The following is a 27,434-nucleotide window of genomic DNA, read 5'->3' as shown; positions in this document are numbered from 1 at the left end:
CTTTTTTTTTTTTTTTTGTGTAAATAATTACCAGAGAGGCAAATGACGTTTTTTGAGAACAGGAAAACACCAAGTATACCCCTGAGATTAACAAAAATTCCCTATATGCATGTGAGACCAGTTGTTCTATTCGTTGCCTGAAACTACACATTGCGCTACGGAAAACTTGAAGGCACAAAAACTGAGGCTTTTTGACCCCAGGACTCCACACACCGCACAGTTTAAGACCCCAGTTCACTCGTAACAAATGACTCCAACACTTCACATCAAAACGGAACACTTAAGATAATCGTGGTAACAGATTTAGTGTCCGTGCGGCTCAGGAGACTTCAACTTGGGGCTCATAGTGGACAGAGATATCTTTTTTTTTTTTTTTTAGAAAGTAGAAATAAAAAAAACCCAGCTGAGTCAAAGTTCATACTTTAGAGGGAGCAAGGCAGTGATTGAAGGTTAAGGGCCAGAATTCAGAGAGAATCTCACAGTTGAGACGCCCTGTGAATGATAGATGCCCTGCATTAAGGCTGGATAATCATGGATTACGGTTGGATGAAAATCAAAACAGCAGAACCTCCAGAACAGTCACCGAGATATCACCAGTTGTGTTCCTCCTCTTTTCATATTGTTTTAACCCACTTATACACATATACATATATGTATACATATCCATAAATTCTGAAGAAAGTTAAGAGTATTATATTAAAACAAGGCTTTTCAAAAGGTTGTTATGCACAATATATAAATGTATGTTACAAGATATACAAGGGTCACAACAATCATTCCGGATACATCCAAGCATTCGACACCATACCTTTGGCTTGAAGATTAGTTTAACGATGAAGTACACAAATAATATCAACAAATACATGGAAAGAAAACTGTTGGAACCTGTTCAGACACACATAAATTGCTATTTTAATGTGACGGAGAAGAAGAAAAAAATTCAAGTTTTATGTTCTTACACTTTGATAAAAAGTGTGAATTTAACCCCAAGTTGAGTGATATTGAATTGACAACACTGAGCAGGTAATACGATAAACTGGATTTTTCAAGTTTGTCATTCCACATGTGCAAGTCAGTATTTATACTTATATATATATATATATATAAAAAATGCTACAACTCGTACACCAAGCCACAGTCTCCGATCTCGTCCAGATCAGAGTAAAAAGAAGGGCTTGAAAAGTGGCAGGATAAAAGCATCCTCCGCTCCTCGTTTCTTTATCTCCGCATCTTTCTTGGCAGAAAAGAGGTGGCAGTGGAGTCTACCTGTAGCCTGGAGAGGGGAAAAGACGACTTCTTTTCCTTCTTTGCCTCTTGCGCCCTCTCGTGCGAGTTCTGTTTTTCCTGATTCACTCGCTGTCGGTCTCCAGCTCTGTGTCGGACCACTCCACGGGCTGCAGCAGGCCGCTCTGTTGGGCGTACTCGATCACTGCTTTGTAGCAGAAGTAGTACTGGTCCCAGGTTTGGATGCTGAAGGCACGCTGCGTCCGCATGCGACGCACCGTCTGCTTAATGTCCACTGTCCCGATGTCCTCCAGACGGGAGAGACAAATGTCTAAAGTACAAAACGTGCCTGAGGGAGAAGACAAAAGAAAGCCTGTAAGACACGCTACAGCGCAGTTAAGAAATTAAGAGGAAAAATGTATGTAAGAAACTCGCCTGTTCTGCCGATGCCTGCACTGCAGTGCACCACCACTGGGGGGCCTCCTGGGTGGCCCGTCCAATCAGGATACAGTGTTCGTAATGAAGACTCTTGTCTATGTTTCACGTGTGCCTGGAAATCCAACATGGCTGACGCTGACTTCGGAACACCAAAATCTGGCCAGCTCATGTAGAGATAATGAGACACTTCCCTACATTCTCCTGTCTGAAAGAGAAGTTTGCACTGTCAATTACATTTTGACAAGATTATCATAGCCATTAATATACATATAAAAAGCCTCAACGTATTATTTTAGCCATTGTAGCAGTTGGATCATTGATGACTTCTGAGGAGGACAGAAAATCTTAAGCAGATTTGGCTCGGACTTCATTAAAAAGACAATGCTGAAGTGATTTCCTTGTTTTGTTTATTAGTTAGAATGGGTATAACTCAATATTTCAACAAATTGCAAAAGCTGAATAATCGATCAAAGCCTTTGGACTAATTGGTGAAATAATCGACCATTAGTCGATTAATCGTTCTAATAATCACTGTATTAATCGATTTTTCTAAATAATAATTTATTGCAGCCCTAATGTACGCACTTTCAATAAGCACATTTAGCACACATCATTGTCATGTTCCGCAAGTTCTATCTAAAATACATGTCATAAAAGCAGTTTTTCGGTGTTAAAAATGAAACCGTGAGCCGTAAGAAAACCAGGATAAAATGTATCATTGAATATAAAATTTATTCTTTTTTGGTCCGTACCAAAAAAACCAAGAGAACTGAACTACAAATGTGGACAGACCATAAGTGTGAACCATAAGCTGAAAAGTAGACCAGAATTAATCTTGATAGTCAAAACAACTGGCTATTTGAGCTAATTAAATGTCAAACCTCTATGGCAGAGCCAGTGCTCAGGGTGTTAAAATTAAATTATATATAACAAAAAAATACATAGGTAATAAAAGATACAAACAGAGACTGAGGGACTGACCTGAGTGTTGAAGAGCTCCAGGCGTGATAGCTTAAAGTCCTGAAACATCTCAATATGGACATTTCTCACCAAAAAGTACCCATAATCCTCAGTGCGACCAGCCTCTAAGGGCCAGTACTGTCCGCATTTCACTCTGCCTCGCTCTACAACTCTGAGATGGACATAGATAGATTGTAAAGAGTTAAAATTGACTTCATCATACATTAATCCTTATTATACTATAAATATGAAGAAAAAATATAAAAATTTTATAAAAGGACAGACATTCTATTATCAAGTCATTGTTTGAATTACCATTTCTGGCATTCAACTGCATAACAAAGTAAATAACTTTATCATAGGGCTGCAAAACAAATCCTTTAATGAATAGAAAGTTCAAAAGAACATTTTTATTTGAAACAGAAATCTTTTGTAACACTTTTGATCTCATGCATCCTTGCTGAAAAAGATACATTTCTTTAAAATCTACAATCTTACTGACCCCAAACACTTGAACAGTATTGTAGTTGTTAGTTGCAGTCCTATATAATTGTCCAAAATCCTGTTAAAGCATCATTAAAACATTTTTTCAAGGAAAAGCAATATAACTTTTTTAAAGTAGGAAACTAACCTTGTAGTCATGACAATGATTAAAACCATTTGCTCCCACACCATTCGCCAAAAGTCTCCAAATGTTTTTGGCAAAGGCCCTGAAACAAGCCAAACTTTTACATTTACACATGTACGTGCACTTCACGACACAATGTTTAGTTCTGGAAAACTAAAACTCTCACCCTGAGTAGCGATGTAAGCATTACTCCTCTTGTAACCATCCATGAAACTTGCATTGATGTAGTCAGATGTCTATATATAAAAAAATAAATAAAAAAAATTGTGAAATGAATAAGTGTATATATAGCTGATATAAAGCTGAAAAAATAAAAACATTAGAAAAAAACTGAAAGTTTCAGTTGAAGTACTAACATTTCAAAAACAGAAATACAAATAAATTAAAATTAAATAGAAATATTAAATAAGTGCAAAGCATACATTTACTAAAAAAGTCAAACAAAAACATAAAAGCTAGTTTAAAATAATGTTAAATACTTTAATACTATAATACGACTGCAATGAACAATGACAACCATGAAGATCATCATAAGGGGAAAATGGGCATTACTCTGACCTCGTCGTCCTCATCATTGAGTGGACAGAGTCGAACGCGTGATTGGTCAAGGCAAAGGACATCACTGTAGCGATTCTTTATCTGGTTAGAGGCTTTCCTGTCAGAATAAACATCATATTTATACAAGCAAACACCTTCTTGGTCTGTAAATGTATCATCAAATACATTTACAGACAAAGAAGTGTATAATATGTCAAATACCCAAATGCAAATGTCACTTACTTAGAGTAGTCAAAGGTTCCAGCAGGAGGTTCCTTGCGGATTTCCTCATACTCCTGATAAATGCCCTTCTTCTTTTTGCGTTTCACGTGCTGCACAAGATCCTGCACGCTCATTCCGCCTGGCTCAGCCACATGCACTGACAATGCCGCCGTTTCCGTCATCGTTCCCGGTAACCAGCTCATATCTGGGGTGGGGCTGTGATGGAGGGGTGGCGGCCTTGATTTCAGTGGGAGGGGTGGAACGCCATCTTCTCCGTCCACTTCCTCTTCCAGAAACTCCATATCCTGTTGGCTGTCCTCGGCACCGTTGCCATCCTGCCTACTGTCGTCTAAACATGCTCCTTCCAGAGCCATAGTCCCTCCTCCTCCTGGTATTATAGCACCGGCTGTGTGTTTTTGATGCAGGGGCGTGTCTGGTGGCGTGTCGGACTGTGGGGGCGGCTGACGGCCACGCCCATTGACCACATTGGCGTTGGACCCCGAAATGCCCCCCAAACCTGGCAGCACAGAGCCGTTCCAATGCGCGTGCCCTGCTGTCCTGTGGTTTTGCAGGTTGGCATTGCCGTCATCTAATATGGTGCAGTTCGAGTTCAATCCGTCCCCCAGGAGGGTGGCCCCTGAAGTATTGGCAGTTAAGGGGTCAGCTGAGGTATTCTGACCATGCTCCATGGAGTAGGAGCGGAGCAGACTGCCCAAGCAGTCCAGAGTGGCGTAGGAAGAGTTATTGGGGTGATTAGGGCTGGAGTTGACACAGGACTGGATCCAGGCGATGTGACTATACTGTGACGATCCACCCAAATGTTCTGGAAGGGAGCTGACCGGGATGTGATTAACCAGTTCGTGGGCTTTTACAGTGCAGACCTGCAGAGGTAGAAAAACATCATAAGAATACAAATAAGCAAATCACATTGAAATTATTGCAACATTCCAAGAGGTTTAAAGAGTTTAATGTTTGCATATTCAGTTATACAGAGCGCTAGACATACCCTTTCTCTCAGTTTCTCTCTCACAAACAGACGAAGTACCGCAAACGGTGCTCGGAACCACAGCGGAGACGACACAATGAAGACGCATTTCAGACGAGCAGGGAAAGCCCCCTAAATCACAAAAAAGACAGACAGTAAGCACAATACACAAAAGACTGTGGCATTTCCATTCACAAACCCACCCACTAAACAAGTTTTTTTTGTTTTTTTTATCAAGAACAATGGTTCAAAAGTTTTGAAATGTTTTTAAAAGAAGTCTCTTATTCTCACGAAGGCTGCATTTATTTGATCAAATATACAGTAAAAACAAGTAATATTGTGAAATATTATTAAACAAGAAAATAGATTTTTTTTTTTATTGTAATATATTTTAAAATGTAATTTATTCCTTTGATGGCAAAGCTGAATTTTTTGCAGCCAATAAGGCCCATTCACACAAGAACGATAATTATAAAGATAGTTATCGTCCGTGGTGTGAACTGGCCCTTCAGAAATCACTCTAATGCTGATTTGGTGCTCAGGAAGTATTTCTAATTTCTCAACATGATCTATGCTGAAAACAGTTGTGCTGCTTAATATGGTGGAAACTGTGATTAAAAAAAAATTCTGGATACTTTGAAAGTTTTATTTATTTGAAACAAAAATGTAAATGTCTTTACTGTCACTTTTGATTAATTGAATGTGTCCTTGCTGAATAAAGTTAAAACAATTTCTTTAAAAAAATTAAAAATATGTGCTGACCCGAAACTTTTTAACGATGGAGTATCTGTTAATACACTATATGCCTAAAAATGCATAGGCATATAGTGTATGCCTACACACTCATATATGCTTGCTAAACCATCTGCATTAACAGGCGGCTCATTCTATATTTGCCTCAGCTTCCACTATTCTGGGAAGGCATTCGATTTTGGGATTTGCTCCCATTCAGAGACTACAGTATCAGTGAGTTGAGGCAGTGAAGATGAGTGATGGGGTTCTGGCTCGCAGTCTGCATTCCAATTCATCCCAAAGGTGTTCAGTGGGGTTCAGGTCCAAACTTTGCGCAGGTCAGTCAAGTTCATTCACACTAAACTCAGTAAATAATTTCTTTATGGATCTTGCCATGTGCACAGGGGCATTGTAATGCTGGAACAAAAGGGCTTGTCTCTTTCTACTAAAAATGTTTGTCTAAGGAGGCCGTGCGACTGTGTGCTCGAGTTTGTGCACCTGTTATGGGCAGGGCTAAAGAAAAATCTGTTAATTAAAAGGGGACAAGTAAACATACTTTTCCCCATCTCTGGACTTTTTCTCATGTTGCACTCTCAGAATTATCCTTCTAAGGTCAACAGTCTCCCTAAATAGCAGGAACCAACCACTTGAACAATAACATTTTAAGAAATTTATCAGGATCTGGGCCAGTATTTATCAAGCTTCTCAAAGTGCCATTTTAGTCTTAAGATGCTGAGAATTTATGAAATGTACTTCTACTTTAAAAAACTTAAAGTATAAAAGCAAGTTTTATATTATAATTTATATTACTGTTTTAACAAGATTACATTACCTCAAAAAAACCCTTTTGAGTCAGTAAAAAAAGTCAACATAAAACCAAAGACTCATTTATAGGGTACTGGGGGGCAGAATATATGCCTCGCGCTCAAGTGCACACATAAAGCTGGCCGAAAAACACTGGCAAAAGTAGCCTAATGTTTATAAATGTAAAAATAGCAAGGAGACATTAATTTTAATTATAAATAAACTAGTGTTTTCTAAGTCCGTGTTGGCTGCAAAGGTAACGTTGACGATGCCGACTCGTCATCTCTGCAGTAGTGAACGCCTATAGAGGGAAATGAACCTTTCATTTGGATTACATGAAGTATTTGTTTTCGATTTGAATTGGTTTGTTTAAACGTAGATATTTCAAGCTTTCTATAGTCTTGGCAGCAATTATCTTGTTGTGAATATTGTTTTGCACGCTATTGGCATTGAGCCTGGTGAAATGTAGCCACACTTTTGATCTTTTCCACATATTTTACATCTATGCATGTCGGGACGCTTACAAAAAATATTCACAGTTTCCACAAAATATTAAGCAGCACAACTGTTTCCAACATTGATATTAATAGCAAATATTTCTTGAGCAGGAATTCAGCATAGAAAGATTTCTGAAGTATCATGTTTATCAGTATCATAGTTCTGTGTTGGTAGTTTTTATATTTATTTATTTTTCTGTGGGCGGACAAGCAGCAGTTTAAACTAATTTATGTCCTATACAATGGCTATTTCAACAGCTGTGAATGATGAATGCGGAATCAACATTAATTCAATTCATTTATTTTGAAAAACACAAAATTAACTATAAAATGCACCCAAATTATTAATAAAAACATAGGATGTACGGTGAAACATGAATGAAAGCATTCAAGACGTGCTCCGCATACTAGTACTAAACGCATAGATATTTCAGATGATTAAGGAAAGATAATATTTATACCTTTGTGATTATGGTACTAACAAAAGTAATTAAAGTAGACTGTGGGTAATGTTACTTAACCAATTTGAAGCAGTTGTTGAACTTTTTTTTTATATCTAACTTACGAGAAACAAAATGTCGACACGTCTTCTCCAACAGCTTAAATGTTCCCCGTTGCAATGGCAACTCAACGGCCCCCAGGACTTATAGAGTTTTATAAAAGCTATTCATTATTTGTTGTAAAGTGTAAGAATCACCTCAGAAAAATTAATTATTCTGTCAGGCGCAGTTGAAGCCTAGGGCAAACGCTGTCAAGATGCGATGGTGTAGCCAGGCTATGTCTGTGTCATTATTCCAACATCATGTTCATAACATGTTACGAAATAAAAAGTTTAATACCTCAGAAAAATTAACTTTCCTCTCTTGTCAACATTAGCCTGTTGTGAGGGTGGTGCGCTCTCTTCAGTTGTGGAGGCGAGCGCTGTATATCACGTCACAGAAAGACGTGCACTCAAAGTAATCGGATCAGGTTGTTTACATGGTGGAATTTTTCGTTTGATCGGTTCATGAAAAGGTTTATCCCACCCCTCTCAAACCGATTACAATTTCATTCGGTTTGGCCATTTTATTCCGATTGAGGTGTTTAAATGGAGCATTTTCATTCGGATTGGACTTTTAAACCGATTTAGGGATGAAACGATTACCGGTTTCACGATAAACCACGGTAAAATTTAGTGACGGTTAGTAATATCGAATACAATTTAATTATCATTAAAACCGCATGTGATTATCACGATTTTAAAACTCGCGGTAAATCTTGTCCAGTCAGCATCAGTCTGTTGCGCGCACCACTGTTTTCTGAATGAGAAGAAATGGCAGAAGGCAGTGACAGTACTCTGGAGATTGTTCAGCCTCTAAAAGGACCCAATCTGAGGCGTTGTCATATTTTGGCTTTTACAAAAGTCCTGAGGGAAACTTAATCGAAGATGGTCACCTGTCTGCAGAACATGCCAGAATAAAGTCGCTGTAATAGAGGGAAACACTTCAAAACTACGAACGCAAGGCAAGTGGACTTTGACCTCAATACCAAAACTACGTCTGGGAAATAATAACGTGAAGCGAACGAACAAGTTCAGACAAGACTAGGGTGACATTTAAGGGATAATAATCAGGGTTTGCCATTAACAACCGCCGTTTGCGGGTATAAGTTAACGTTATTTCGGCTGCACACTAGCCACTCTGCTGTTGAACTTATTATAGTCTTCTCAAAAGCCATCGGTTATAATCGCGTTGCACATTATAACCACTCACACGTGTTTATATTGAGTTTATGAATGCAATGTCTCATAATCAGAGGCGTTCAGATTATCCGGAATTTTGTTCAGAGCGCGCGCCGCTCACACGCTGAAATCTACACTCAAAGCAGAGATGTGTGTGTGATGTACGCAAGAGATTCACTCATCATACAGAGGTTGACTGTTTTTGTTCTATTTCAGCAGCGAAAATAGTTTCAAACAAACACAGCAGAACTACAGCGCATCTGATGTGACTGGCATAAAGTTGGTGAATTTAGGGACCGTCCCTAAAGTTACACACAACATTGGTAACGTTATACACGTTTGAAACTTTAATAGCATTTGAAGACAATGAAAGTCATAAAACTGGCTGTAAAGTGATCATCTAGGTGTCAGGTATGATGCAGTCATTTTGATATTTAATAAAATAAACTGTCAAATCATATGGAAATATGGATATGCATTATTTCTCTAGGATACTGTTTGGGCTCTTACACAAAACATGCTAGATTTAAATGCATCATTGCTGAACACTGATGAGAATATTGCTTGAGAATATATTTACAGAGATAATATTAGAGATTATATTTACGAGAAATTATTATTATTTATGCGTTGCTATATTGACCACGGCCATTATAAGGAAGAAAATCCCACAGAATCTTGCTTAAAAAAGTGCATAGAGCTGCTTTAGTTTGTTTGTTGATTTTCAAATATAAAACTTGAACAAAACCGTGATAATATTGATAACCGTGATAATTTGGGTCACTATAATCGTGATGTTAAATTTCCATACCGTTTCATCCCTAAACCGATTACAGCACCTACTGAAGACTGGAGAAATGATGCTGAATGTTTACTGTATTTTTGATCAAATAAATGCAGCATTGGTGAATATAAGAGACTTCTTTCAAAAAGTAATGACCCCAAACTTTTGAATGTTAATGTATATGAGAAAAAATAAAGTCATATCGTCAACATTTTGTTAGCTAAAATTTTCGGTAGCTTTTTCTACTGAACTCAGACACTATTACAACACTGTAACACTCTTGCCAATTGCAAAAAAAACAAGGATTGGTAAACTAGTGTAATGGCAAAATCTTTAGGAAACCTGTATTTTAGCCAAATAAAAAGTAAATAAAAATCACAGCAATATGTAACATTTTGTTATATGATATAATGTAAAAATCTCCAGCCCTTGTATGTGATTAAGCATTAATAAAGCTCCAGTTCATCACTAATTACAAATATAACGGTTAGGGCTGTTGCGATGAAGGATTTCCCTTGCAGTGATTTTTAGTGTCTCAATATCGCTGTATGAAATATTATCGCAACTTTTTAAATGTATTTTTTATTTATATAATTTATTTTATTTTTTGCTATATAAATAAGTGTTACAATGTGGTCAGGCACAAAACTAAAGGAGATTCAAAAACAAAACAGGCTTTATTAATAATCCAAACACTCAATGAACACGCAGGAAAATAACGCAAACCACACAATACCTAAACAAGAACTGACCAAGACCAAGAACAACTGAAACACAGGGCTATATAAACGGTAAAACAAAAGAAAGTAAACTAGACGTGTTAAACTAATACGCAACTATATAACCAAACAAGGACATAATCAGTAACCCATGAAACCAAAGCTAAACAGAAGGGGGAAACAGGAACAAAAGGAAACAACAGAACGTCAAAATAAGGGTCCACATAACAGAACATAAACCTGACAATAAGCTTGTTGAGCTATTGTCATATGCATGCCATATGCAGTTCCGATCTAAGACTGCTGATATTTTACCAGTATCAGCACTGCCATCACTGGTCTGTCAGTCAGTGCAGGTTAGGTTACATTACTAGGTGGTGGCCAGGGACAGAACATCATTAAACTGTTCATTCAACTAATGTGTTCAAAAATACGGAAGCCCTGAACCACAAAGTATTTAAAAAAAAATCTGTAAAAAAAAAAAAAAAAAAAAAGAGAATTACGAGATTAAAGTTGAAATATTTCGAGATTAAAGTCAAAATTACAAACGCAGCCTCATTGACAGAACACACACACACACACTACAGCGCTGCAGCCACTAGTGTATTTGAACAGGGGGCTGAAAACTTTCATCATCCATCAGGTAGCCTAATTGCCCTTAACGTACAGTTAATATCACTAAACCATCCAGTCACTATTTCCTATCCAAAATGAGATGATCATGTGAGCCTTATGTATAGTGTAAGTTCAAGGGTTGCAGCTGCAGGGCGCGCTCTCACACAACGCCAAAAACGGTCTCGTAGAAGTAATGATTTATGACGTTCCAGTAGGCAAAATGGTAAAAATCATCCAGCTAAATTCGATAAAAAGCAGAAACCTTTTGACTGATGAAACATGAGGACAATTAACACAAAATGTGATCATATAGGTGTTTTATGTGTGTTTTTCAAGCCATCTTGGCGTATTTCCATATTTATATGAATAATGCAATGTTAATTGCCATATCCTTTATTACAGAATAGAAACCATTATTCTGTGATAATTGTTTTAATTGCATAAAATCCATGATGAAATCTGGATGTCTTAATTTACTATAATTAGTAATATAATTTGTACTGCTTTTTATTGAACTTAGCTAGATGATATTTTCAATTTACTGGAATGTCATAAATCATATTCATAATCATAAAGCATATATTAATGTATAAAATAATAATGATAAAAGGGTTTATTTAATTATATTCACAAATCACAGTTTTGGCCTAAACCAATCATTCTTCTTGAGCAGGCGCTTGCAGTTTTAAAACTCCTGTCCTATCGGTTTCAACGTTAAGATAAAATTGAAATATAAAACATAGTGTTCAGGTTATCTCGTTTAGTGATATTAACTGTACGTTAAGGGCAATTAGGCTACCTGATGGATGATGAAAGTTTTCAGCCCCCTGTTCAAATACACTAGCGGCTGCAGCGCTGTAGTGTGTGTGTGTGTTCCGTCAATGAGGCTGCGTTTGTAATTTTGACTTTAATCTTGAAATATTTTGACTTTATTCACAAAATATTCACAAAATATTTCGACTTTATTTACAAAATATTTTGACTTTATTCACAAAATTCAAGTTTTTTTTTTTTTTTTACAGATTTCTTTTTTTTTTTTACTTTGCGGTTCACGGCTTCCGTACAAAAACACTGATTCATTCACTAATTAAACAAGGTGTTGAAATTATTTGAGGACCACTTTACAAGGCTCAACCGACCAGCAATGTGTCACCAGAGTAACGCTGAAGCTGACGCTTCACTTCATAGAGAACAATTGCATTGTCACTGACCATCACTGACGCCATTCATGGGAAATACCCTTAAACGTTAACAGGATGCTACAACAAAGATTTCACTTTCCTCTTCAGACATTGCAAACTTATTAATTTTTTCACAAATAAATAACTTAAACAGAAGAAGGACAGATGCAGGTAATCGCACACACACTCTCACTCTAGGCTTGTTTAGTATAAATCTACAAAGCCTCTTTCTACAAAGAAAGGCATAGCTTTTAGGGCTGGACCAGAATATTTGAATATTCGTTTGGTGGGTTGGTATTTGATTTTAAATTTTGGGAATCTAATATTCTTTTTATTTTTTTCGCACACCACCTCGAAAAGGATCTCATTCGCACTAGAATATGTTACACTATAAAATTTGGCAAAATACAATATAATAATACAAAATACTCTTTTTTTTAATAATTATCTTATAGTCTAGCCGTTTCTAATAGGATGGACAGTTGAATAGAAAGCCAACCTCGTTATATTTAAAAAAAAATAATAATAATTTGCTTCTTCTTAGCCCAAGTGTTCCCTGAAACTGGAGTATATTTTCTGTCTAGAGCGCACAACTGCATGAGCTTATATAAAAGCAGAGCATGCCTGGGCTTGTATTTTGGGTTAAGCTGCGTTCGTTTGACATTGTGGAAAATAGAATAATTGAATCAAAATGTATTAGCCTTTTTACCCGTTAGGGTGTGCACTGTGCGGTCGTGAATGAATGACAGGGTGGCCGTGCGCATGTCACTTTCGGTTTTAAAATTAGCGCTAATTAGGGGGCGGATTGCTTAAATGGTGGGCTCATTAGCCTATTTTTCTTAATGAAAAACACAACAACAAAACAGTACAATGACAAACTCACTTAAATAGGCGCTTTTCCATTTCGCTTTGAAACCAAATCTTCCGCGATCATCTTGACATTCAGCTCCTCACTCTCGTGATGAACGAAATCTGACTCCTGCTGCGTTTGTGCTGTGATTCTCGTTCGGCTCACGCTGTATTGGGCAGACACGTTCAGTTTTTATTTGTAGTGTCTATTTTCTAACTGAACTAAATTATTTTATTACTATAAAAATCAAACCGACGGTGTGGGCAGTGCCGCGGTGGGCAAGTGATGTAACCGGTATTATGCCTGAACCGGTAACACCTCGCATCAAGCCTATTACCCGTTATTATCAATCTAAATGGATCTACAGCAAAATATTGGAGCTTGTTACTTGGATGTAACAGACCTGTGGGTTTTGTATCACTAGTGCAGTGTCCGTTTTCAGAGCATATAAGCCCTGCCCGCGTGAGGCGCGCCACTTCTCAAGATTCCTGCCTTTATTAGAGAGAAGAATATGTTCAGCCCCTTCCCTCCGGAGCTTCGAATATTCGGTGTTGATTACTACTGAAGTTTTGAAGCTCAAAAAAGGTATTCGAACCAGCCCTAATAGCTTTATGAAAAAAAGAAAAGAAAATGTGAACATCGCGGTTGCGGTGGTAGCTTGCATTCCTCCACTTTTCACGACAGCCCTAATAGTAAATACAGATGACAGATAAAAATAAAGATGTGAAAGAGGAGAAAATCTCAAGAGCAAATCCAAACCCCACCGAGTTCTATTGATGCCATATGAACACACTGTGAAACAGACAGATGGTCTTGACAGCATAACAACACTTACTTTAAGCAGATTCAAAATCTTCACGCAAAGCTCATAGTCAAAGTTGGCATAAGTAGAGTTAGTCATATCATAGATGAAAATGAGCCCATCTCTCTGTGTCTGAACACTAGGGGGGAGAGAAAGATGTTTTAGATGAAGATGCAGAGCCGTTAACCACTTTAAATTTCATCAGATTTATGGATGTGGTCTATTTTACCTCTCAATGGCCTTGTCCAGCTGATATATAATGGCTTGAAGAACAGCCTTATGGGTAGTGAGGTCTGGCCGATAGAGACGTGCTGTAAAAAGTGCCAAAGCTGCACCTTTCGCGTCACGGCCGGGCTATACACACAGAAGCCAAATTAATGCATACACAACATACTTGCAATTAACACATAGATACACATCACCAGTAAATGCAAGTGAAAGCAGTCAAAGTAGCCAAACAGTTTAATGTAGTAGAAGTTGCATTAAAGCTGATTATTCCTTATATCATTGGAACAGTTCTCTTGCATGTTCAGAGCTCTGAAAACTGTTTAAGATGTGATGAATACATCAGACCTGCCTACACAAACACTTGAGCAAACTCTGTATACAGCATGACCCTGAATGAAAAATGACTGAAACAAACAGTAACGTCCAGACTAAACAAAGATCATGGAACTGCTCTGTGTGTGATGGTGTGAGATCAGAGATTAAATTGCCTTCGCCATCCCTTTAGCAATGATGGTGGCCTTTAATTTCTTCTTTATTTACATGAACAGTAAATATGAATGATTGCAACTTGTGCAGTTTTTCCTTCGCATAATCTGAAAGTGATTAAAAATTATTGCGTCCAAATTCTTCTTGTACTTACAGTTGGCCAAAGTTTGGGTTTATTACTCAGTATTTAGTTCTCCTGTCTTTCACAAAGTGTGTAAAAATGGGGATTTTTTTTTTAAAGAGTTTTCCAAGACACACGTTTGCCATTTTAAAATGTAATTTATTCCTTATTTCACGCAGCCTTTACTTAAATAATTTTTGTATGCTGATTTGCTGCTCAAGAAACATTGTTATTTTTATCAATGTTGGAAACAGTTGAACTGCTTAATATTTTGTGGAAACCAAGATCCATTTTTTCAGGATTCTTTAATGAATAGAAAGTTCAATGGAACAGCATTTATTTGAGACACAAATGTTTTGTTTTATTTTAAAAGTATTTACTTAAGATCAATTGAATGTGTCCTTGCTGATATAATAAAGTATTAATTTATTTTTCTTTCTTTTTTTAAGAAAAAAAGACCCAAACTTTTAATTGGTAGTGTACCCACAGCAGTGTAAGCTCATTACAATCATGTAAATGTAATTGATTGCCTATATGATTAGATGACTGAAAAATGTCTAAAAACATAAAATAACTTGAAATAGTTTTTAACATCCGACTACCAGGGCCAATCTGACCACAAAAACCACAATGACTTAGAACAAATCATGCCATCTCCAATCTGTACAACTAAAATGTTCCTTCAGCAGAGAAGCACAAGAAAACTGGTAACAGCATCCAAAAAGCTGATCTGTTCATTACTAATGTTCACACATTAGGTGCATCAGAAACCATACTCACCAGAACTGTGAATTTCCCACTAAGTAACTCGCTCCTTAAAGGCTCCTCATTTGGGTTAATATTGTAGATGCCTTCCTTTATTCTGGTGTTCTGCAGACACACACACATGCATTGGAATGTAAAGGGACTCTTTCATGCAGTATGAATGTTATATGAGCAACCATACACACACTAGGGATGAAACGGTATGGAAATTTAACATCACGATTATAGTGACCCAAATTATCACGGTTATCAATATTATCACGGTTTTGTTCAAGTTTTATATTTGAAAATCAACAAACAAACTAAAGCAGCTCTATGCACTTTTTTAAGCAAGATTCTGTGGGATTTTCTTCCTTATAATGGCCGTGGTCAATATAGCAACGCATAAATAATAATAATTTCTCGTAAATATAATCTCTAATATTATCTCTGTAAATATATTCTCAAGCAATATTCTCATCAGTGTTCAACAATGATGCATTTAAATCTAGCATGTTTTGTGTAAAAGCCCAAACAGTATCCTAGAGAAATAATGCATATCCATATTTGCATATGATTTGACAGTTTATTTTATTAAATATCAAAATGTCTGCATCATACCTGACACCTAGATGATCACTTTACAGTCAGTTTTATGACTTTCATTCTCTTCAAATGCTATTAAAGTTACAAACGTGTATAACGTTACCAATGTTGTGTGTAACTTTAGAGACGGTCCCTAAATTCACCAACTTTATGCCAGTCACATCAGACGCGCTGTGGTCCTGCTGTGTTTGTTTGAAACTATTTTCGCTGCTGAAATAGAACAAAAACAGTCATCCACTGTATGATGAGTGAATCTCTTGCGTACATCACACACATCTCTGCTTTTAGTGTAGATTTCAGTGCGTGAGAGCGGCGCGCGCTCTGAACAAAATTCCGGATAATCTGAACGCCTCTGATTATGAGACATTGCATTCATAAACTCAATATAAACACGTGTGAGTGGTTATAATGCGCAACGCGATTATAACAGATGGATTTTGAGAAGACTATAATAATTTCAACAGCAGAGTGGCTAGTGTGCAGCCGAAATAACGTTACACCCGCAAATGGCGGTAATTAATGGCAAACCCTGATTATTATCCCTTAAATGTCACCCTAGTCTTGTCTGAACTTGTTCGTTCGCTTCACGTTATTATTTCCCAGACGTAGTTTTGGTATTGAGGTCAAAGTCCACTTGCCTTGCGTTCGTAGTTTTGAAGTGTTCCCCCTATTACAGCGACTTTATTCTGGCATGTTCTGCAGACAGGGTGACCATCTTCGATTAAGTTTCCCTCAGGACTATTGTAAAAGCCAAAATATGACAACGCCTCAGATTTGGTCCTTTTAGATATCTGAAAAATCTCCCGGTGCTGTCACTGCCTTCTGCCATTTCTTCTCATTCAGAAAACAGCGCTGCAGCCAGACTGACGCTGACTGGACAAGATTTACCGCGAGTTTTAAAATTGTGATAATCACACACGGTTTTAATGATAATTAAATTTTATATGATATTACTAACCGTCACTACATTTTATCGTGGTTTATCGTGAAACCGGTAATCGTTTCATCCCTAACACACACACATTTTCACGTTAGGTTACTATACCTTGTAAGCTTGGAAGAGGTCAATGGCTCTGGAAACATCAAACTTTCTTGCCATGAGGAACTTAACCACTGTCATCTGACTGACAAGATCTGCATTCTGAGACTGTTCCCGGCATCTCAGCTCAGCCAGAAACTCCTCCACCGCCTAGGCGCACACACAAACACAAATTTCTTTTGAAAAACCATGTTCAATGTCAGTTACACAACCCATTCACAGCATCTATTTTTTCTCTTATTTTTGTATATTTACTGTAATGATAAAAATATATAAACCTTGTTGATAAATCAGTTGTTATTTGGCATTCTGAGATCCAATAACCGAGCTGCTTGGCCAAAGTTTGGCTGATTAACATGACACCATCTGGCTGCAAACAGCATCCTTTTCATTGACTGCCATTCAAAAGTCCCTGTTTTATTTTGGCAAAATACACTGAGATGAATAGTAGGGGTGTGACGAGATTTCTCGTCGAGGTGAAAAGCTGTCTCGTGTCTCGAGTGTGAGGGTGAAGTTAGGAATATGCCAACGCTACGTTTACATTATGCCTCCACTCTAGTTTTGCCTTTTTAGAAATAAAAACTATTTAATTCAGGTGGATAACAGTCGCTTCAATTCCATCATCACATTGAGCATGTGTTACGACTGAGTGTGTTACATGTTAGTGAACTGGACCGTGGCGGAGGATTTGTTGTAGGGATGCAACAATACAGTTAGTCCACGGTTCAATACATACCTCGGTTTTTACTCGGTTCGGTTCGGTTCTGATGGCTTGTCACATACATTTTTTGTTATTCTATTCTTAGGCGACAGGAACCGCAAGAGGTTAAAGAGAAAAAAGACTTTTTTTATTGCAATACTCTTTCTTTATTTTACTTAAAAGAATTGAAAAACCTTACTTAAACTTAAAACTTTACTTAAAAAAAAACCCTTGTACACATTCCTAGTGTATTGGATAATATAAAATAAATATATATATAAAGTTTTACACTGGCAGCTCAGAGCTGTACAGCAGCATTTAAGTATGAAATTGAATGAATAAATGTAAAAATAAAACACTACATAGACTTCACTATAAAATATACACTGATTCTTAGCTACTGTATTAGTTTTTCAGTCAAGAGCAGTGAGTGATTTTCTCTTTGTCTTTTGTTGTTGTATTAACATTAAAGGGATATTTCACTCAAAACTGAAAATTCTGTCATCGAGAAATGAATACAGGTTTGGAACAACATTAGAGTGAGTAAATAATGACATAATTGTATAGGTGAACTGTCCCTTTAAGGACAGCGTGTTCACTATAGGCTGCGCTGCTGTCAGTTTAAGACCTCTACACATCTAATATACAGACACGATTGCGATTTTACTTTAGACATAACCGACTGTGTTTATGTTAACCTTGTGTGTATTTGACAGTATTAACGCAGTAAGACGACTACTTAGTTCAGTATTCACGTGTTTGACAGGCTTTTAGTGCGCGCGCTCTGAAAAGCGCATGTTAAAACCGCACACGCGAATGAAACCGGCAAGGCTTTAAAACACATGCAAATAATGAACTTTCGTGATTGTGAATAACTATAGTGTTCCGTGAGTATAACTCTACCACTAACGTGTGATGTGAATGTATGCCGCGTTGTTCAGTATTGGGATGGAGGCAAATTATAGAATTTGTAGAAAAATAATTAATTAAATGTGAAACCGAAAAAAAACGCAATTCACAAGCGCGTATTGAACCGTGAAGGCTGTACCGAACGATTCAATATTATATTGAGAATTGTGGCATCCCTAATTTGTTGCGCAGCAGAAGCATCAGACTTATATTTGAAAATGTTCGGTCAGCTCCACCGCTCCCTATTCAGAACACATGATTGCGAAATTGAAAGTGAAAAATAAACGGGGACGCGCATTCAAACGCAATTTCAATATGTTACCGCTGTTTGAAAGCGGCTCCCGGAGGCATGCAAATATCTCCCAATATTAAAGCTATCTAGTTGTAACCATCTCTTAGCTCTGTATCATGCTTGAAGAAAAATTTGGTCTCTTTTTGCGCTTTCAATATTGAGTAGGCTACTTTGATTATGCACTTAATATCTATGATTAGTTTGTGGGAAGGAGTTCAGTTAGGTCAGGAGTTCAAAAGAAGCTTGTGTACAGTAAGGTCTGAAGAGACAGTCATACAGGAGAGAAGCCAGTCAGTTGAGTTTTTGGGAAACCCTTTACAGTGCTTGAGTATTGTTGTCTTTTACTGCATATGATAATTCATACTCAAGTAGAACTAAAATGACATTCATTACATGATGATGAGTTAAAACATTTCAAATGCACCTGCAAACTATTTTTCTAGTCATGCATTTCATCACTGAGGATTTCTTAAAAATACTATGTAAAATCTCGTCTCGTCTCGTTCTCGTGAACCCAATCTCATGTCTCGTCACACCCCTAATGAATAGGAATGCTAACGGATGGGTTTCTCCATGTATTACAGAAATATTCTCCCTTGTAGAATGCCAACAGCCTTGTCAATAAATAATGCATCTGTTTTCAGATCGTTTTAGTGAATCTTAGTGAGTGAATCTTTATGTAATAATTCAAAAAAAAAAAATAGGGTCAGTAAAAAATGTTTCAAAGAAATTAATACTTTTATTCAGAATGGATGGAGAATACATTTCTTTGGAACTTTCTATTCACCAAAAAAACCATGAATAAAATCTGTCAGTTTCCAACTGGTTTTCAACATTGATGATAATATAAGTTTATTGGGCAGCAAATAAGAATATTTTCAAAGGATTATGTGACACCGAAGACTGGAGTAATGACTGCTGAAAATTCAGCTTTGCCATCACAGGAATAAATTACATTAAAACACATTCAAACAGAAGAGACTTCTTTTACATTGTAATAATTTTTAGAGTATTGTTGTATGTTTGATCAAATAAATGCAGCCTTGGTGACTTATTTTAAAATCGTTCACAAATATTCCTGACCCCAAAATTTTGAAAGATAGTTTATATATTTAATTGGCTATATAGTAACATTACTGACCTAACCTAATATCCTCTGGTTATCCATATTACCAGCCAATGAATCCCACTAGTTAATTCACTAATAACGTTCCAGTCTATCTATAGTAGCTACCTCACATTACCTGGTTTTCCAAAACGTTTCCCTTAGCAAAAATGCCAATGCCAATAAATAAAATAAAAAACATGTACTTCTGAAGTGCCCAAAGATGATACTACCCAATCAAATGCATGTGCAGAAGCAGGAGGATGATCTGACATCAGTAAAGAGAGACGGATCGTGTTGACAGACGTTATGCTACACTTATATTACACCGTTTCCTCAACGAGTCAGAATAAATGGCACCTCCAGCACTAGATATGAGTGTTCACACGGTGGTGAGACAGACAGAAGTGATACCAGTCTCCAGCACTGGAGCACATCACACTCCCGGTTCGCGGTTATTTACCTACGACCGCGACATGGACATTCATATATCTTTAACGTTACATAAGACAGGGCGGCGATGCAGAACTGAGTTATAGTAGCTTTTATTTCATGTAGTCATCATGTTAGAATAAGACGAAACAGACTAGATCGAGGACGAGTCACATTCACGTTGTAAGCCAACCTAATGTTACTTGCTTCTAGACAGCTGGTGTTTAGTTAGTCCAACACATGTAAAGAGTCGTTTTATAATCCAATAGTTCCCCATAAATCTTCAATCACGTCTATCAATAAATATTTAATAAACCGTTATGTATGTGCATAATTCTGGTAAGCGTCGCTAGCTCGCTAACATGGCTAGCATTTACCTCAGCTAAGTTAACGTTACCTCAAAAAGAGCCACAGGGCCGCGATTCGCATTAACACCCTTGTTTATAAATAAACAACAAACCGTATTATCTGACATATCACCATAATACATGCTACAAAGGAGCTGGTGGCGACTCAGCGTGAAACGCCACGGAATCGACGAAGGACCTGTGAAAATATTTGGGTATCTTACCACCTCCTCTTGAGTTGTCAGGGCTTCCGCCATCTTGAAGCCTGAGCAGCAACGCGGGCGCGCCCTCTCTACAGTCGGGAACGCGCCGCGAGTGCCTGTCAAGAACGTCAGGGCGGCGTGCATCAGGAAGAAAGCACATGCGCAGTAATGTGGTGAAACCATGCTTGGAAATTAGCATAAAATATATTTATGAAATTTAGTATGTATGCACGAGAAAAATAGACTGGGAGGAGCATATTTTTCAAGATAGATCTTCTAAATCTGTAGAAAGCTAGTAGAAGTTATCAGCTATTAGTTTGTTTATTTATGTGGCTAGACTTAACGTAAGCTGGCCGGTTAGCTCAGTTGGTTAGAGCGTGGTGCTAATAACGCCAAGGTCGCGGGTTCGATCCCCGTACTGGCCACATTTAAATTTATTGAACTTATGAGGATTTGTTTATGATTTCACGTGTAAGAGAACTTAAAAATCTCAAATTCAAACATGTATTCCGTTCATTAGCATGGCTGGTAGTTTTATTGGTATGTTTTAATTTCAGTTAAATAACTCAAAAACAAAACAACTCCATATTTTCACATTTTATTTTGTAATACAAAAAAAATATCAAATAGTGTCCAGTGGTATGGGCGTCTTCTATATGATCATCTCTTTCCTCTGCAGTTCTGAAGTTCATTTTTTATTCTTCTTGGATTTCCTTTTAAAAAGTATATTTGGTTATATCACACTGTATTGGGGTATGCATTATGTGTGCATGTTGTATTTTTATGAGTGAAGTAAGAGAACAGATTTATTGACTTTACTCACTGGGCTTCTTCGTTAAGAATGACAACTTCCTCCTCTTCACTGTCCGAGATAACCATCACTTCATCTGCAGGCACACACACATTTTTGGGCAGACAATTTCTTTTCAGATTGTAGAACAAACATGTGAAGTGTGTTTATTAACTCTATAGCACAAAAAACACATAAGTCTCACACACAATGTACCTGTTTTTCTGTCCTCTGTCTGAGGTTCATTCTCTTCATCCTCATCAAGTCCCCATGAGTTCACAATGCCCTCACCTACCTGTGCAGTTCCCGTAGCAAGAAGAACAGGAGAGGGAACGCTGGCTCTGGGGTTAAGGAGTAATATTTGGGTAAAATAATTTACCTGGCACAGCAATACAATATTCCTTTTATATGTCATGCTTCTCCAATTAGATGTCAAACCATCACTCTGCTTTTTCTGCATTCCTAAACCAGATATTAAAACATTCTCAATCAACATGAGTTCTTCTAAAACTGGCTATTCCACATGCCCCCATGCTGTATGCATTCAGATACGCTTCTGTGGTTGTTTCTGTTCTGTTCACAATGTCATTGGCTGTCTCTTTGACATCTGTCATCTCCACGGGGGCTTTGTCTCTCTTAAGGGTTGTGATTCGCTCTTTGGGCATGGACTCAGCAAAGCCAAACTTTCCACCCTCCTTTCTAAAAAAAAAAAACGAGGATAAAAAATTAATGAGTAATTTAATATAAATGTGAATTATTCCATTTCTTTATATTTGCTAATATGACACAACGAGTGATGAAAGTCCTTGCATGAATTTAAGATCAATTAATATTTACATTTAATAAAAAAAAAAAAAATCTTAAACTACACACATACCGGATTTTTTTGTCATTCTCTAAGGCTTTGTTGATGAGTGCTGTAATTTCAGAAACTTTTACGCTTGCTATTTTGCTGCATCTTAAAACCTGCAGGAAAACAAAATGGTTATTACTGTACTACACTGCATAAAAATGCACAGATTAATAGTGAAAAACAGTTTTTAAAGTTCATTATGTGATAAATCAATGAAATAACCTAAAAGAAGTCAAATTAGACTAAAGAAATGATAACTACCACACACTCTTACCTGGTCTTTCAGAAGCATGATCCCTCCACTGGACTGAATGGAGCAGATCTCCTGATGTTTGTTCATGGCTATCACCAACAATCCATCCTTCACTCGCTCTTCTCGTTCACAAGGGTCAACCAGCAAATAAGAGCTAAGGAAGGAATAATAAGTAATCAAAGATTGTAGAAAAATTATTTCTCCCATCTCAACTGAAAACTTAGCAATTACTGTAAGGAACAGCATGAATAGAGTTCAGTACATAGTAGCATTCGCAAAAAAGTCAATTGCAGTGTATTCTATGGAAGCTTGTTTCTGCCACTGACACAAAAAAAAGGTAATTGCGAGAATTCAGATTTTTTTTTTCTTCTCAGAATTGAGTGGTATAAACTCACAATTGTGAAAGAAAAAGTCAGAATTGTGAGATATAAACTCAGTTAAGGGAAATGCTGTTTCATGCATAGTGAGCTTTTTACACTGTGAAAGACTTCCCATGCTTAACATGGACAAAGTTTCCAAAAAAAAGTTGGACGTTTGATAGAGTATTTCTGTGCCAAAAATACTCCTTCCGGTTTCTCATAAGTTTCAAAATTTTATTTTTTCCGAGTATGGGCCAAAGTGACTAGCCTGGATGCCATCCGAACTTAGCCCCGCCCTCAACATTTTAACTTGGGCAGTTCGGTCTGGACTTGATCCATAGAGAAGTAATTATGCCCGAACATAAACTGTTCGGACAAATGAAATTGTTAGGGCGGGCTTTAGATGTTGATGGACAGATGATAAACAGTAACGTAATCATCCACGTCATCAAAGGCGCTTGGGTTGAATTTGTTCTAATCCTAAACGGAGAAGAGAACTTGTTCGAATATGCATTCACCTTTACTATTTCTCTCAGAAATGATGATCATGTTGGTAAGTACTCTGTGTATCCTTAAATTCTTTTTTTACAACACTGGCAAAGATCGTTTACACTCATCTTTTTCTTCTAACGTTACTTATTCCAGTGTGCGGGCAGACAGGGTTGCCAAGTTTTTACAACAAAACCCGCCCAATTGCTACTCAAAACTAGCCAAAAACAAGCCCAATAGCTTTCGGGGGGGTTCTCTGGGGAAAAAAAGGCATTTGGGGGGTAAAATATGTGTTATTTTGGCAGAGCTGCCTGCTAAAATTCGCATTCCTGGGTCTGTATATCACATACCATAATTGGGGTCGCTTCAACCCACGGACTTGGCAACACAGTGCAGTTGAGTTCTGTTGACATTTGACAACTAACGTTATGCGTCGCTCCATTGCTCTGATTGGTTGTAGGTAGGGATGAAACGTATGGAAATTTCACATCACGATTATAATGACCCAAATTATCGCGGTTATCAATATTATCACGGTTTTGTTCAAATGAGATGAAAGTGTTCAAAAAGAACAGATGCACACACTTAAAACATTTCAACAAGTTTTATATTTGAAAATCCACAAACAACAAATAACTAAAGTAGCTCTATGCACTTTTTTAAGCTAGATTCAATTCTGTGGGATTGCCTTCCTTATAATGGCCGTCGTCAATAGCAATGCATAACTCATAAATAATAATAATTTGGCATACATATAATCTCTTATATTATCTCTGTAAATATATTCTCAAGCAATATTCTCATCAGTGTTCAGCAATGATGCATTTAAATCTAGCATGTTTTGTGTAAGAGCCCAAACAGTCTCCTAGTGAAATAATGCATATCCATATTTTCATATGATTTGACAGTTTATTTTATTAAATATCAAAATGTGTGAATCATACCTGACACCTAGATGAACACTTTATAGTCAGTTTTATGACTGTCATTCTCTTCAAATGCTATTGAAGTTTGAAACGTGTATAACGTTACCAATGTTATATGTAACTTTAGAGACAGTCCCTAAATTCGCCAGCGTTATGCCATATCAGATGCGCTGTGGTTGTACTGTGTTTTTTTTTTTTTTACTATTTTCGCTGCTGAAATAGAACAAAAACAGTCAACCCCTGTATGATGAGTGAATATCCTCCATACATCCCACAATTATCTCTGCTTTGAGTGTAGATTTCAGTGAGTGAGAGCGGTGCGCGCCCTGAACAAAACTCTGGCTAATCTGAACGCCTCTGAATATGAGACATTGCATTCATAAACTCAATATAAACACGTGTAAGTGGTTATAATGCGCAACGCGATTATAACAGCTGGCTTTTGAGAATACTATAATAAGTTCAACAGTCAGAGTGGCTAGTGTGCAGCCGAAATAACGTTACACCCGCAAATGGCAGTTGTTAATGTCAAGCCCTGATTATTATCCATTAAATGTCACCCTAGTCTTGTCTGAATTTGTTTGTTCGCTTCACGTTATTATTTCCCAGACATAGTTTTGGTATTGAGGTCAAAGTCCACTTGCCTTGCGTTCGTAGTTTTGAAGTGTTCCCCCTACTACAGCGACTTTCTTCTGGCATGTTCTGCAGACAGGGTGATCATCTTGGATTAAGTTTCCCTCAGGACTTTTGTAAAAGCCAAAATATGACCACACCTCTCAACGCAATAGCTGCGCACACTCGTGATTCTTTAGCTCCGCCCACACGATACGCCCCCAGCCTCTCTGTTTTTTCCGGAAAGACTCAGTACAGCCTATCTTTCTTTTAAAAATATAATAAAACTAAAGATTTTTCAGAGATATGAAGGATGCAATACTACTCTATAGGCACTCAAGATTGACATGAGATTGACTGAAACTGAGTGTTTCACCCACCCTTTAAGATATAAACTTGCAATTGCATGTTATAATCTCATTTTTTCCCCTCATAATTGGGATTGCAAGTTAACATCTCACAATTCTGGCTTTTTCTCTCAGTTGAGAGACAAAAACTAAATTTTCTTTTACATTTTTTTTTTATTCTGTGGCAGAAACAAACTTCTTCATTATCCTAATTGCCTGCAAAATCAGATCAGTTAAGAGATTGTTTTAAGAGATTGTGTGCGTGTGATGTTTCTTACCCCTGCAGGAAGAAAGCAAAGCTGACACATATGGGCATGTGATAAATACTCAGAGGAATCGGATCTCTCTCCTCTGGACTAAACTGCTCAAAACACACACACAGACAAAAAAAAAAAATAATAATTCACAAAAGATGTCACTTGCCAAATGCATATATTCAGGGATTTCAGAACTCACCACAGTAACATCTCGTCCCTGAATAGCAACGTCTGGCCGCCTAAACTGTGAGAGGGCAGAAATGGCAGCAATGCTTGCTGCATCCATCAAGTTTCCATCATGATTTAACACATGGACATCAACCCGTATCTGCCAAACCTGTCGAAAACAGAAGTACGATGAGTGAAGGGACATTTTAATGTTGCACATTTTACTATGGGAATAAGAAATTATGCAAAAGAACATTTAATAGAATTTCATTTTTTATCAATTTAATGCATCCCTGCCAAATAAAAGTGTATATATATATCATATGTTATCATATGGCAGGTATGTATATCACCTTTTCTCCTGAAACTACACATAGAGACTCCATGTCTATACATTTAGAATTCCTTAGACACCTCTCAAGCTGTCTGTTTAACAACACCAACAACTCGGACTGCCTATAGAACCCACACAGAAACACACAGGGGTTAGGAGGTAGGAAGACACACAAGAGAATCATTTACATGATTGTGTGTGAGTGAGTACGAACCTGTTGGGCTCAAAGGCTGGTGATGCCATGGGAGACAATTCCAAATTTAAAAACATGATGCCTTCTGTGGGACGGGAATCTTTTGGAGGTACCAACTCACAAGATACCTGACACAACACCCTAAAAGGAAAAACATGTTAAAAATGGGATTTTCGAGGAAGTACCCACCCAAGTGTAAACAAGAGATTGTTTGTTGTGCCTTCAGAATCGGTGGTTTGTAAGCAGTGTAACGTTAACTCTTAAAGCTACTATAACTGATACCTTGTTTTTCCAAGCTCTACGATGCAGCAGCCATAATCGGTTCCAAAAGTGATTTTAATATTCCGGTAATCATACGTCTGTCTCCCATCTAAGCGCTAAGTTACAGAAAACAGAAATATTGTTCAACTAACGTTAGTCAGCTAAAGATTTGAGTTGAAGAATGCCAATTATCACAACATTTCATTACTACATCAAAAATATATTGCAACTTACTTTTTTCTCTTCTATAGCTTTAAGAAGAAAAAGCCTCTCGCAGTTTGACAGCGGAGTATCCCTCATTTTGAAAGCTTGAATATATCACATAAACAACTCGATCCACCTCTCACACGCTTCTTTCAGTGTAAAGCATGCGCAATGTTATGACGTAAGTAGACCATTGTCGCACGGTATTTGCGTATGCATTAGATGAGCTTGGTGAACGAACGACTGCTCAGCTTTATTAGATTTGATAAAACATAAAACACAGTCGATCAATTTGTTTGTAATGTCCTGTTCCAACAAAAGCAAAACAAAAACAAAAAAACAACAACAACAACGAAAAAACAACTCAAGTCAACTCAATTCACCACAGAAAATTATATGGATGCAGAATTGATTAGTTAAATGGAGAAAGATCGAGTTTTGTAGCCAACATAAAGAAGATTTGTATATTCTTAGTAAG

General features: G+C 37.3%; 2 protein-coding genes across 3 annotated transcripts; both read right to left on the bottom strand.

Annotated features, from left to right (window-relative positions):
• Window positions 1–1,214: 1,214 nt before the first annotated feature.
• ptpn9b (protein tyrosine phosphatase non-receptor type 9b) lies at window positions 1,215–21,021 on the bottom strand. Of its 2 annotated transcripts, none has more exons than XM_079813377.1 (13): window positions 20,932–21,021; window positions 16,929–17,072; window positions 15,314–15,403; window positions 13,928–14,052; window positions 13,732–13,837; window positions 5,016–5,126; window positions 4,031–4,890; window positions 3,809–3,905; window positions 3,417–3,486; window positions 3,254–3,332; window positions 2,644–2,794; window positions 1,660–1,867; window positions 1,215–1,573 (listed from the first exon to the last, which is right to left on the bottom strand). In XM_079813377.1, exons 1-13 carry the CDS (start codon window positions 20,962–20,964, stop codon window positions 1,350–1,352), a joined length of 2,298 nt encoding a protein of 765 aa, XP_079669503.1. In that variant the 5' UTR covers window positions 20,965–21,021; the 3' UTR covers window positions 1,215–1,349. The 2 variants fall into 2 exon arrangements, with proteins under 2 accessions (XP_079669503.1, XP_079669504.1); XM_079813378.1 differs by lacking the exon at window positions 20,932–21,021 and adding an exon at window positions 17,201–17,247.
• Window positions 21,022–21,492: 471 nt separating this feature from the next.
• exosc9 (exosome component 9) lies at window positions 21,493–27,139 on the bottom strand. The gene is made up of 12 exons (XM_079811572.1): window positions 26,987–27,139; window positions 26,774–26,868; window positions 26,513–26,632; window positions 26,318–26,420; window positions 25,996–26,133; window positions 25,818–25,900; window positions 22,828–22,960; window positions 22,578–22,666; window positions 22,253–22,399; window positions 21,917–22,035; window positions 21,734–21,797; window positions 21,493–21,623 (listed from the first exon to the last, which is right to left on the bottom strand). The coding sequence occupies exons 1-12, from the start codon at window positions 27,050–27,052 to the stop codon at window positions 21,599–21,601; spliced, it is 1,182 nt and encodes a 393-aa protein (XP_079667698.1). The 5' UTR covers window positions 27,053–27,139; the 3' UTR covers window positions 21,493–21,598.
• Window positions 27,140–27,434: the final 295 nt, after the last annotated feature.

This window comes from Gobio gobio (assembly GCF_949357685.1).
Source record: "Gobio gobio genome assembly, chromosome: 3".
Lineage (NCBI taxonomy): Eukaryota > Metazoa > Chordata > Actinopteri > Cypriniformes > Gobionidae > Gobio > Gobio gobio.
This window is presented reverse-complemented; position numbering and strand designations above follow the sequence as displayed.

Bases quoted from the DNA above. Each gene is read 5' to 3' on its own strand.
- exosc9 (XM_079811572.1), bottom strand. From the start codon at position 27,052: ATGAGGGATACTCCGCTGTCAAACTGCGAGAGGCTTTTTCTTCTTAAA. The intron at 26,633-26,773 runs GTATCAGTTATA...TTTTCCTTTTAG, and splicing joins GTAGAGCTTGGAAAAACAAG to GGTGTTGTGTCAGGTATCTT. The intron at 21,798-21,916 runs GTACATTGTGTG...GTGTGCCTGCAG, and splicing joins GACAGAGGACAGAAAAACAG to ATGAAGTGATGGTTATCTCG.
- ptpn9b (XM_079813377.1), bottom strand. From the start codon at position 20,964: ATGGCGGAAGCCCTGACAACTCAAGAGGAGGTG. The intron at 3,487-3,808 runs GTCAGAGTAATG...TTTTATATATAG, and splicing joins TCAATGATGAGGACGACGAG to ACATCTGACTACATCAATGC. The intron at 2,795-3,253 runs GTTAGTTTCCTA...TGTCCATCTCAG, and splicing joins ATCATTGTCATGACTACAAG to AGTTGTAGAGCGAGGCAGAG.